Consider the following 12,739-nt stretch of genomic DNA (forward strand, 5'->3'; position numbering starts at 1 on the left):
CCCGACCACCTTGGGCACCTGTTCTCAGGATCGCCTGAGGTCTGTGTCACGGGCCATTGGTAACTTATATTTGGCTCGTGATAAATCTCTTAAAATATTTTACAGAGTTTGACTTTTTTCAGCAACACCAGGCTGAAGGGGAGGGTAATACAGGCAGCAAGGACTGCATAGGCAACTGCAATGGCTCACAAGAGCCTGGCAAGTTTTAAGAACCGCAGCTGACTTAGCGTAGCTAGATTCAAGGCAATAGGTGAGGGGGTGGTATAAGATGCTGAAGTGGTTCTCATGAACATAGGGTGTGTTTTTTCATCCATGACTTCTTTTATTTTTTTGAAATGGAATCTCGCCCTGTCTCCCAGGCTGGAGTGCAGCAGCGCAATCTCGGCTCACTGCAGCTTCTGCCTCCTGGATTTACACGATTCTCCTGCCTCAGCTTCCCTAGTAGCTGGGATTATCAGTGCCACCACAATGCCCGGCTAATTTTTGTATTTTTAGTAGAGGCAGGGTTTCGCCATGTTGGTCAGGCTGGCCTCGAACTCTGACCTCAGGTGATTCACCCGCCTCAGCCTCTCAAAATGCTGGAATTACAGGCATGAGTCACCGTGCTGGCCCATCCATGAATTTTTTAGTCATACCAAGGCAGGGATCCTGAACCCCCAGGCCTCAGACTGGTAGTAGTCAGGAACTGGGCCACATGCGGGAGGTTAGAGGTAGGAAGGAGAGTATTACCTCCTGAGCTCTGCCTCCTGTCAGATCAGCTTTAGTCTTATGGGAGCACAAACCCTGTTGTGAATTGCACATGCAAGGGGTCTACGTTGCAGGCTCCGTATGAGAATCTAACTAATCAGCCTGATGATCTGAGGTGAAACAGTTGTATCCAGAAACACTGCTCCACCCAACCTTTCCGTGGAAAACTTGTTTTCCACAAAACTTGTCCCCGGTGCCAAAAAGACTGGGGATTCCTGTACTAAGGGATGTTAACTATATTCTGAAGGTGTTAAGAATTTTAAGCAGGACAACATGAGCAGATGTTGGTTCTGCAGGGCACAGGAATCTTATATTTGTTCATTCCAAAGGTATTTACTGAGTGCCCCTTATTGTTTTCGGTCCTAGTCACAATTTTGAAAAGAAACATCTACATATAGGAAGATATAGCTACAGATCATTTTAACAATCCACATGAAAAATGACGAAGCTCATATTAGGCCAGTGGCAGTGGGGGTGCCCATTGCTTCCTTGTGGGGAGCGCACAGGGGAATCTTGGACCTCCAAGCTCAGCAGAGCTTCCGGCTTCCTTCCTGTGTTCTGTCCTGGGCAGCAGCTAGTGGTAGACCTGGTGCACGGGGACCATGCAAACCTAGAGAACAATGCCCAGCTGGAAAACAACTTATTGCCTGCAAGAATGAATAAACTAAGGAAGGGGTGACCTCTGAGTGTAAGGGGTGCAGAAGCATAGGTGCCCTTTGGGGATGTGGGATTCGAGTGCTCTGTCCTTCATGGGCTGCGTGGCCATCCCCACTGGAGTAGGTCTCCGCTGAGTGTTTTGAGTGCTTTCAGAATCTGAGAATCACCCAAGAGGACCAAACACATCCACTCTTCTTGATTCTAAATATCGTGGGAATATAATTTCATGGCATTAAAGAGAAACTATAGAGTCTTATCCAGAGCTTTTATCTGCTTGCTCAAGGGGCATGGTCTTGGATAATTCTGGGGAAAAAATTTCCTGTGGAATAATGCTTCACATTAGAAACCTGGAAATCGAATTATGTCCCCCCATTTCCAGTCCTGGAACAGGATATCCGGAACCTCTGCAGTGGCCACCATTAAAAGATATCTTCCCCATTCTAGAAAGCTCCGAGTGACATAAATGACTCCGTCAAATCCCTGGCCCAGAGCTCTTAGGAAGAGCTTTCCCCATTCCAAAGCCCTGAAACCGAGGGTTGATTCTGGCTGGGACTCAGTGTACAGTACAAGATCTCAGTAGCAGAGGAGGGAAAAGAGCAAAGGCCCCATTCTCTCACTGGTGCTGCCAGGAAGTAAACACTTCATGGTGTAATTTGTGTGAAGAGAAAATTATCTCTAATTGGAGGGATGGAATAAAAATATCTCTCATCTGTAAACAAAGTAGTTGGAGCATCCAGGAGGCATGGAACTGGAGCACAAGAGCGCTGCAGGTACCCTGTGGACCATCCCACCCAGACTGTCTCAGTCCCCACCCACGAGCAGTGGGTGCTCTAGGACTGCCTCTGACGCCATTGAAGGCAGCACATCTATCCCTGGGGCTCATCGGTGTCCTCAGCCCTGAGGCACCGTCCAGAAAACAGCTTCTCACCTTCTCCCCAGGCCAGGGCAAATATTCAACAAGTCAAGTGAAGAGGGTTAAAAAAAAGAAAGACTGGTCTGTTTTATGTCATCACAGGGATCCCTTCTGGAAGGTGTCCTCAGAGACACCCTGCTTCTCCACATCTTCAGAGAAAGAATTGAGGCAGACACCCTCACAGAGGCAGCATGGGTGATATTCTTCACAGGACATGAAGTGAGAAATTCCCAGGAACATCAGCCCTGGGGAAGCAGTTCTGTGTCAGGGGCTTTCCTTAAGTTATTGCCCACTGTTGGGTGTCATGTTGTGTTTTAAGGTACAAGAGTAAAAAGCACTGGGCTGATGGAGATACCACCAGGACACTTTAACTCCTGCCCTAGTGTAAGGGTGTGACTCCTGTTCTTTTGCTTTTTTGTTTTTTGAGACAAAGTCTTGCTCTGTTGCCCAGGCTGGAGTGCAGTGGCACGATCTCAGCTCACTGTAACCTCTGCTTCCCGGTTCAAGCGATTCTCCTGCCTCAGCCTCCTGAGTAGCTGGAATTACAGGCACGTCCCACCATGCCTGGCTAATTTTTGTATTTTTTTTGGTAGAGATGGGGTTTCCTCATGTTGGTAAGGCTGCTCTTGGACTCCTGACCTGGTGATCCGACCGCCTTGGCCTCCCAAAGTGCTGGGATTACAGGCATAAGCCCCCGCGCTGGACCAAGGGTGTGACTCTCTTTAACCCCTGGCATGTATGATCGTTCTACTTAAAGACACACACACACACACACACACACACACACACACACACACACACACAGAGGCACATGAACACCTAGCCTTCTTTTGGTGAAATGTGAAAGGTTTATTAAACAGCTGCTTATAAAAGCCTCTCTCTAGGAAGCCACTTGACCAAAATCTGGCGTTGGTATAAACTTTTTGAACAAAGGAGAGAAATGTGTAAATAGATTGAACTGCAGAACTTTTCTTCTTTTGCAGACCACAAGATGCATATGTTATTGGAGGAGATGGAAGTGCCGTCTGCTGCTGTTTTCTTAGAGGGAGGTGGGAGGGGGTTTTCCTGTTTAAATACAATTAAAGAAACACTTTGAAGTAAAGAGCAGAGGATAAGAGTTGAGATAAAATGTGACAACATAGTTGAAAATACTGTGAGGAAGATGGGACTTAAAGTGAGGGGAAATAAAACAGAAACATACCAGGTCTTTGAAAAGGCCTGATGAAGAATGTTTTAAAGAAGGATTCTGGGGTCAGAGACTTCCATTAGTCAAAGGTTTCCACTTCTCTCATGCAGTGAGGGCTTACTCAGGTGATTGTACTGGGCTACAGTAGCATAGGGAAGGAACAGAAGTCATGATCATGTTACTCTTTTTTTTTGAGACATGAGACATCAGTCAATACATGTAAGATGTACATTGGTTCTGTCTAGAAAAGCGAGACAATTGGAGGTGGGTGAGGTTGAGATTCCAGGTTCATAGACAGATTCAGAGATTTTTCTGACAGCAAGGAATGTCTGGCTCTGGGACAGTGGCTTTCATCTGTAATCCCAGCATATTGGCAAGTCGAGGTGGGCAAATTACTTGAGTCCAGGAGTTCAAGACCAGCTTGGGCAACATGGTGAGACCCCATCTCTACAAAAAAAAAAAAAATTAGCCAGGCATGGTGGTGCATGCCTGTGGTCCCAGCTACTCGAGAGGCTGAGGTGGGAGGATTGCTTGAGTCTGGAGGTGAAGGCTTGAGCCATGATCATGTGTCATTGCACTCCAGCCTGAGTGACAGGGTAAGACTGTCTCAAAAAAAAAAAAAAAAAAAAAAAAAAGAAAGAAAGGAAGAAAGGAATATCTGGGTTAGAATAAGAGCTGTAGAGAGCAAGTTTCTATCATATGGATGAAGCCTCTATGTAACAGGCTTCAGAGAGAGAGAGAGTCTGTTCTATCAGTCTTTTTTTTTTATTTTCTTTTGTTGAGATGGAGTCTCGCTATGTTGCCCCAGTGGAGTGCAGTGGCATGATCTCAGCCCACTGCAACTTCCACCTCCTGGTTCAAGCAATTCTCCTGCCTCAGCCTCCTGAGTAGCTGAAACTACAGGCATGCACCACCATGCCTGGTTAATTTTTTGTATTTTTAGTAGAGACAGGATTTCACCATGTTGGTCAGGCTGGTCTCGAACTCCTGACCTTGTGATCTACCCGCCTCGGCCTCCCAAAGTGCTGGGATCACAGGTGTGAGCCACTTTGCCTGGCCGGGGCTTAAAATTTTATTGTTGGTTTACATTCAGTTCACTGAGCTCTTTTAAGAAATGCATCTCTCCTTGGTAATACACACCTTAGAAATAAGCATACTCAGGTGGATAATGCTGTGATGGAGGTAGAGCCTCCTCAGGGCTCTGGGGCTTTGCTGCTGGCCTTATTGAGCTCAGATTCCCTTCTGCACAGGGTCAGAGCTCTCCAGGGAACAATGAAACCCTAAGGAGAAGCAGACCACTTCACAGCCATGTGTGTCCTACCCCACCCTGCTGCATTCCTAGTTAGGCTTTCATTCCAGGAACTGTCAGCTGCTGTAATGACATGCCAATTCCATCTGCAGAGGAAAAACAATGTCTTACAATGAAACACCTGCCATCCATTCTCCTAGGAACCTCTCTCCCTTATGGAATATTCATGCAGCCTTTCTTTGTAATCTCGGTCCGAGTTTCAAAAGATTGCCTAGCAGAGAAGACTATTTAACAGACAGGCAATTTTACAATGCAAACACTGAAAATTCCTCAGGAGAAAAGACACACTGGTTTCTGAAAACTGTGTTCTGTCCACAGTCAGACACCATCTCACATTTCCAAGTAACCAAAACAGATCCTTCAGTTAGGTAAATACGCCCGGCCATGTGACCAGGAGCTATAGGAAATAATAGAGAAAGAGAGGGTAGAAAAAAATGTCAGCGGGCCTAAGACAAAGTTTCCTCTTTTAATTTCTTGATTACATGTTTGTTAAAAAGAAACAGGCCACCATTATAAAACAACTTTTCATACTTTTACTTGTAATTTAGTGCAGGGTGACCTGGAACTTAAAGAAGATTTATGAAAGGAAAGATGAATAGAATCATAACAGGTAACTGAGTTACTTTTTAAATTGTATTCTGTCTTTTTTATTTTTTTTGAGATAGAGTTTCGCTCTTGTTACCCAGGCTGGAGTGCAATGGCACGATCTCAGCTCACCCCAACCTCCGCCTCCTGGGTTCAAGCAATTCTCCTGCCTCAGCCTCCGGAGTAGCTGGGACTACAGGTGTGTGCCACCATGCCCAGCTCATTTTTATATTTATAGTAGAGATGGGGTTTCACCATGTTGACCAGGATGGTCTTGATCTCTTGACCTTGTGATCCACCCGCCTCAGCCTCCCAAAGTGCTGGGATTATAGGCGTGAGCCACTGCGCCTGGCCTGTATTCCGTCTTTATAAGATTTTTGAGAAGTTAATCAAGTCAAATGAAGATCTGAGCAGTTATAAAGACTTGCAAAGAAGATTATATAGTGATGGAAACTGAAGTATGTTCTTGGCAACAATCTCAATCTATTTCATGTTTGTTGGCATTTACATATATAAATTTGGTATATATGTTAATATACTTCTATTTTTCCTAAAAACTAAAAATACTAAAAAAGTAGCATGCGTATATGAAAAAGTTAAACTTTTAAAAGTGTTGATTGGAAACTCTGGCTTCTTTTACTAACAACTATATTCAGAATTTGTTGCTAGACTATTGTTTCTGGGAACATTGGAGGTGTACTTTCTATACTTGATAAAATACAAGCTTTTCGAGTAGTTTCCACAGTATTAAGTGAGACTTTAAATTCTCCTGCCTTTTTTTTTTAGGTCTAATTTCTGCTTTAATTTATCCTTCTCTTCATTTTTCCTGTTTGTCCTCATCTTACCTGTTCTTCCCTGGTTTTACCGTCACCTAGTATTCAGAAATCAGAGCAAAGAATTAGTCTGCTTTTCTGTAGAATAAACTATTGGATATACCATCACACTTTTGATCTACCACAGAAACAACTTATTTTAGCAAGACATCACTTTTAAGTACTGCATAATGTATGTTTTGCTTATCGTTTTTTTTGTTTTTGTTTTTTTGAGACGGAGTTTAGCTTTTGTTACCCAGGCTGGAGTGCAATGGCACGATCTTGGCACACCGCAACCTCCGCCTCCTGGGTTCAGGCAATTCTCCTGCCTCAGCCTCCTGAGTAGCTGGGATTACAGGCACGCGCCACTGTGCCCAGCCAATTTTTTGTATTTTTAGTAGAGACGGGGTTTCACCATGTTGACCAGGATGGTCTCGATCTCTTGACCTCGTGTTCCACCCGCCTCGGCCTCCCAAAGTGCTGGGATTGCAGGCGTGAGCCCGGCCTCTTGCTTGTGTTTTAAGTAGACTTCAGCTCTTTTCCTTCCATCACATTTGGAATTGGGGGCCCGAAAGATGTGAAGGCAATAATGCTTCCATGATAACTGGGCTGCATCCTTATTTGTAAAATAAGAAATACTTCATTTCCCAGATTTTAAAGGAGTGTTCCTTCTCTGACCTGTTGTGATGGATTTATTCTATAGCTATAGAAATATACTCCTCTTTACTCTTGGACGTGCTTCTTTATACCCTCCTCCCGCCAAGTTCATTGAAAGAGACCCCATAGGCCCGGTCCAGAGCATCGCTGCATCTATGAGCTACTAGACTTCAGCTTCCTCGGTCACCATGGTGTCGGATCAGCTGGGCCTGGCGGTCGCTATGGTAACCCGCTCGCCGGGTCCAGGCAGGTTGGGCGCATGCGCGCGAGGACTACTAGCTGCGCCGAGCTGCGCCGCGCGGCCGCGGGCACCTCAGCTCCCCTCGACATGGCGCTGAGGCGGCCACCAAGACTCCGGCTCTACGCCCGGCTGCCTGACTTCTTCCTGCTGCTGCTTTTCAGGGGTGAGTTTGTGCGTTTCCGCCGTTGGGAAGGGTCTGGGGGCGACGGAAGCAGAGCGGGCCGAAGCGGCTGGAGCCGGTCCGGGCGAGAATAGCGGTCCTGGCTCCAAGGGAGCCCGGTGTCCCGGGCCGGAGGGGCGGCGCGCGCCCGTGTCCCAGCGGCCAGGGCTGGGACCCGGGCCTGGCTCGGGAGGGAGCCCTGGGACGCTGGGCAGTTGGATCTGGGCGGGGCTGAATTCCAGGCGGGGGTTAATAATTCTGGGCGGGGGCTAATTTGGGGTAGGGGGCCGGTCTCAGGCATTGAGTCAGACCCGGACCACCGTCGCACCCTGGAGGCGGACCCTTCCCTGGCGGGGCCCTGTGCTGGGTGGTGGGCTAACCCCCGGGGGGGCTCATCTTCCGGACGGGCTCCTCCCAGGTGGGGTCCTGTGCTGCGCGGTGGGCTCATTCCCCCGGGGGGCTCATCTCCCAGACGGGCTCCTTCCGGGTGGGGTCCTGTGCTGGGCGATGGGCTCATCCCCGGGGTGGGCTCCTCCTGGGCGGTGGGCACGGCTCTCTGGAGGGAGCGCGGCAGCTGCGGCGTGGGCTCTGGAACTTGCTGGAAGACCCTGCGCAGCAGTGCTGTGCTCTCGAGAGGGGACGGTGAGCGGGGCGGTGGCGGGGGGGTGGCGGGGGGGCGGGGGGGGACGTAGCCAAGGACCAGCGAGGCAGAGCTCCGAGGCCTGGCGTGCTGCTTGATCACAGCCCTCTGGGGATCTGCAGTTCATTTGACTCGACACAAACAAAGGAACTGCTTTTTCTTTTGCAGAAATAAAATTTCTGGGTATCAATCCAGTACCATTTTTTTTCTCTGGCCTGGCCCAGGAGACCACGCAGACCCTTATCCAGAAATAGCATTCAGGCCATTTGATCAAGACACCCTGAAAAACTTGAGAGTTTTGTCCATTTTCTTTCCCTCTGTTTGGAATTCTCATTGCATCCACATTTCCCTGGACAGTTGTACAGAGGACTAAAATAGCTTTCGTTTACGTAGTGAGCATGTACTATCTTCTAGGCACTTTGGAGACATTGTCTCGTTTACTCCTTTCAGCAACTCTATGAGGTAGGTTTCTTTAATCTATTTTCAGAGTCAAGTCTAGTCTGCTTTCCAAGGCTGCCTTCTGAATAAGTAGTGAAGCCTCAACCTTGTACTTACCTAAAGCAGGACACCACACTCTTCCCCTGCAGCCATCCGCAGGTAACCAGACCAGGACCTTTTAAGGTTCTTAGTCGTTTTATTGTTTAGCTGATTTGCCACTGTCATCCCATGATGTTTTCCAAAACATACAAGTTCAAACTCGGAGGGATTGTTCGGGAGTGAAGGTGGACAGATTTAGGAAAACAAAGCATTCCTGTGTTTGGTGCTTTATGCTAATAGGATGCTCATGATGGGCTCTGTGAAAAAAGATGAGTTTTAGCTAATATGATATACACTAAGGCAAAGTCTATATACTTTGCCTGAAAGTGTTTCCCAAAACCAAATGCAGTTGGGAGATAAGTGATCAAAGGCTAGCCAGGGGACAAGGGTGTCAGGAATGTCCAGCACCCGCTGTGTTAGTCACACTGACACTGTCCTATTCACAGCCTGGAACAACTCCCTATTGTTGAAAAGATCTGTTCACATGAAAGTTTGCAGTTTTTATTGCAGAAGCATTTGGCAGTTTAGCTCAGGAATGAGTTTCAACTTGGTAAGTTTGTTAATAAAACTGGAAAATGTGAAGAGCTTCACATACTCTTAACCTCCGATTCCTTCTTCTAAGGGACTAGGTCTGTGGCTTTTTTGCTGGTAGGGGCAGGGATTTACATGCAGAGCGTAGGAAGAAGAATCAAATTTTGCAAACTAGTACTAATAAAGAATAAAGGTGATAGGATGTATTAATTACTTTCAAGATATGTAGCTGTCTTTTTTTTTAGTAGGGAGCTCTTTTCTCATTATTTGGTTTATGCTTTAAGCATACCTTAAAACTGTTCTTCCAGAAGTCATGACATCAGTGTTTTTTTATTATTATTCTCAATTGCTATTACTATTTATTTCTTCTTAAAGATTTTGGTTCTTGATATAATGGCAAACATTTCTTTTGTGGTTACCTTTTCCCAAGGTCTGTTACAAGAATTTAATGTGTACTAATTTATTTAATCTTGGTAACTCTAAGAAGTTGTTACTATTATTATGCCCTTTTTGTGGATGAAGAAACAGAAGTATGGAGAGATTCAGAAACTTGTCCAGGGTGATATCCTGTGTGTTTTAAATTGGAAATCTTTCATTATTTGTGTTAATCCAATTTTTAGTTATTTGTATTATTCCATTTGACAGTGGAGTTCTTTTTGTGGATCATTTTAAACAAATTGTTAAGTGTTCAACACTATGTGGTTTGTATATAAAATATTCTTTTGTTGACTCATGACAGGTGCAGGGCAGCTTTACAAATGTTATACCACATGTCTTTTTTGAATGATTGTGTACTAATTAGTGTTAGTTTCCAAATCTTTGACATTCTAGAGAGAAGTGCTTCATTTAGAATTAAAACAGTAACAGTTTGCATTCTTGGGATAAGATAATTTGTGTGCTGAAGCATATCAAAACCTGAAAATCAAAATTTCTGGGAAATTTTTGAAAAAATGTTTAATTCTTTGCCGAAGCGGTAGCTCATGCCTGTAATCCCGGCACTTTTGGAGGCCGAGGTAGGTGGATCACGAGGTTGAGAGATCGAGACCATCCTTGCCAATATGGTAAAACCCCGTCTCTACTAAAAATACAGAAATTAGCTGGGTGTGGTACCACATGCCTGTAGTCCCAGCTACTCAGGAGGTTGAGGCAGGAGAATCACTTGAACCTGGAGGTGGAGGTTAGAGTGAGCCAAGATCGTGCCACTGTAATCCAACCTGGTGACAGAGACTCTGTCTCAAAAAAAAAAAAAAAGTTTCTTTATTTTCATTTGTTTGGACTTCAGTAACATTTTTTAGAATGGCATATTCTTTTATGTTGTTCTAATTCTTAATTATCTGTCAGATAATCGTTGTCAGACTTGTGTGTATGTTTTAAGAAAAACAAAGAACACCTGTCTTGAACGCATGCAGTACTTTCTATCAGCTGCTCATTCCCACATGACTTGTTGATGAGCATTTGTTCTTAAGTGCTTCAGGCTAAGGAGACTGAATGGATAAGTATTAGAAATAGTTAATCATAAGTAATTGCAGTATTACATCCAGGCAGAATTATTATCCACACAACCCCTGAGCTCTATGGAACTTGTTCGTAGGGGAACTCCATAGGTTAGGTTTAAATCAATTCTTTTGAAAGCAACCAGAATTTCATCAAGTGTAAGATGGCCACATGATCTAACAGACAGAGGCAGCTATGGATTTAGCACATTCAACTAGTGGCTGTTAGAGATAAGATATTAGCAAATTCCTTCTCCATAAATTCTTTTGAATATTTTAAAAGCACAAATGTAATAAAGGAAAATATGTGTGAAGGAAGTTAGGATGTATGGAGTCTGCTGAACAACACCTTAGTGATAAAGTTGGATTTTTTTTTTTTTTGGACACAGAATCTCCAGTGCAGTGGCATGATCTCAGCTCATTGCAAAACTCCACCTCCCAGGTTCAAGCAATTCTCCTGCCTCAGCCTCCCGAGTAGCTGAGATTACAGACAGGTGCCACTGCACCTGGCTAATTTTCGTATTATATTTAGTAGACATAGGGTTTTATCATGTTGGCCAGTCTGGTCTTGAACTCCTGACCTCAAGTGATCTGCCGCCGTTGGCCTCACAAAGTGCTGGGATTACAGGTGTGAGCCACCGCGCCTGACTGGATTCTCTTTTAAGATGTGTTTATAGTTGGCGGGGCACAGTGGCTCACGCCTGTAATCCCAGCACTTTGGGAGGTCCGAGGCAGGCCGATTATAAGGTCAGGAGATAGAGAACATCTTGGCCAGCATGGTGAAACCCTGTCTCTACTAAAAATACAAAAATTAGCTGGGTTTGGCAGTGCGTGCCTGTAGTCCCAGCTACACTGGAGGCTGAGGCAGGAACCAAGATTGCACCACTGCACTCCAGCCTGGGTGACAAGAGTGAAACTCCGTCTCAAAAACACACACACACACACACACACACACACACACACAGACAAGTTTATAGTCAGGTGGTATGAATGTTACACTGTTAGAGTTGAATGCAAATCTCAGATCTTCATATGTACCCTCAGAATTCTAGTAATATATGCAAATAGCTTCACTAGAGTATAAAGAGGTCCTGAAAGAAAGTTTTGGTAAGCACATTCTTTTACACCTAGTTTAGCAAGGACAGTTTCCACTGTGGTACTTTATATGGAGAGCTAAAGCCTTAATTGACTGTCTTTTTGCTTCTTGGCATGGCACACAGAAAGCTTCCTGAGAGTTAGCCCTTGTTTATGATGTCTCAGGAATGCTGTAGTATTTTGTGTTGGTGTGTTTCTTTTGGTTTTAAGTAGTATCTGTTATGTGTTGTATTACATTTCCCATGAGTAGTTAATACAGCAGAGGTTTTAGTGCTGCTTGTATAAAAACATCGAACTCATAGAGTTAGGAGTATGTCAACATTTTTCCTTATGTCATCTTTCATTTGCAGAGTATCCCAAGGTTTCTGTGGTTCAGTCTTCTTCCTGAAAATTATTGCCAAAATCAAATTCTGCCATATTCATGCTATCTGCTGTGTTTGACAACCTCAGCTCAAAGTGATCCTTCCTACCTCTACATAAGCTTAGATCATAGTCTTTAGTTCAGTTTAGTACAACAGTTATTTATTGAGTATCTCTGATATGCCAGGCACTGTTTCGTGTGCTAGGGTTGCAAAATGAATAAAACATCCCCAGCCCTTAAAGAGCAAGGGTAACTGACTCCAATTTACATTGGGCTTTAGTTGTTGGGTGTGAGTGCATTGTATCTTCTCAATGATATAAAAATTTGTTGGAGGCTGGGTTGGTGGCTCACACCTGTAATCCCAGCACTTTGGGAGGCTGAGGCAGGCGGATCACAAGGTCAGGAGTTCGAGACCAGCCTGATCAACATGGTGAAACTCTGTCTCTACTAAAAATACAAAAAAATTGGCTGGGCATGGTGATGTGCACCTGTAATCCCAGCTACTCAGGAGGCTGAGGCAGGAGAATCACTTGAACCTGAGAGGCAGAGGTTGTTGTGAGCCAAGATGGTGCCATTGCACTTCAGACTAGGCCACAGAGGGGGACTCCATCTTTAAAAAAAAAATTGTTGGGAATGAAGGATGAATTTAACTTTTTAAATGTTTTTCCAGAGGTTATTTTAGTAAATATTGAGTTTGTGTCTCTTTGTCACTTGAAAGTGAGTTAACATTTCTTAAACACTCTCTGTGTCTAGGCATTTTAAAAAAAATGTCTTGTCTTCTAGTGGCCTTAGCAACTTCTAGAAAAGTCTCCAGT

At 44.8% G+C, this 12,739-nt stretch overlaps 1 protein-coding gene across 1 annotated transcript in view; it reads left to right on the forward strand.

The window, feature by feature from the left end:
- The window catches only part of JAM3 (junctional adhesion molecule 3), a 107,812-nt gene that overhangs the window by 29,506 nt on the left and 65,567 nt on the right, over positions 1-12,739 (forward strand). Inside the window, 4 exon segments of the mRNA XM_078339878.1 lie at positions 5,478-5,596; positions 6,184-7,095; positions 7,097-7,142; positions 7,144-7,270. Of these exon segments, the coding sequence (XP_078196004.1) occupies positions 7,055-7,095; positions 7,097-7,142; positions 7,144-7,270 (214 nt within the window). The 5' untranslated portion in view covers positions 5,478-5,596; positions 6,184-7,054.

This window comes from Callithrix jacchus, chromosome 10 (genome assembly GCF_049354715.1).
Source record: "Callithrix jacchus isolate 240 chromosome 10, calJac240_pri, whole genome shotgun sequence".
Lineage (NCBI taxonomy): Eukaryota > Metazoa > Chordata > Mammalia > Primates > Cebidae > Callithrix > Callithrix jacchus.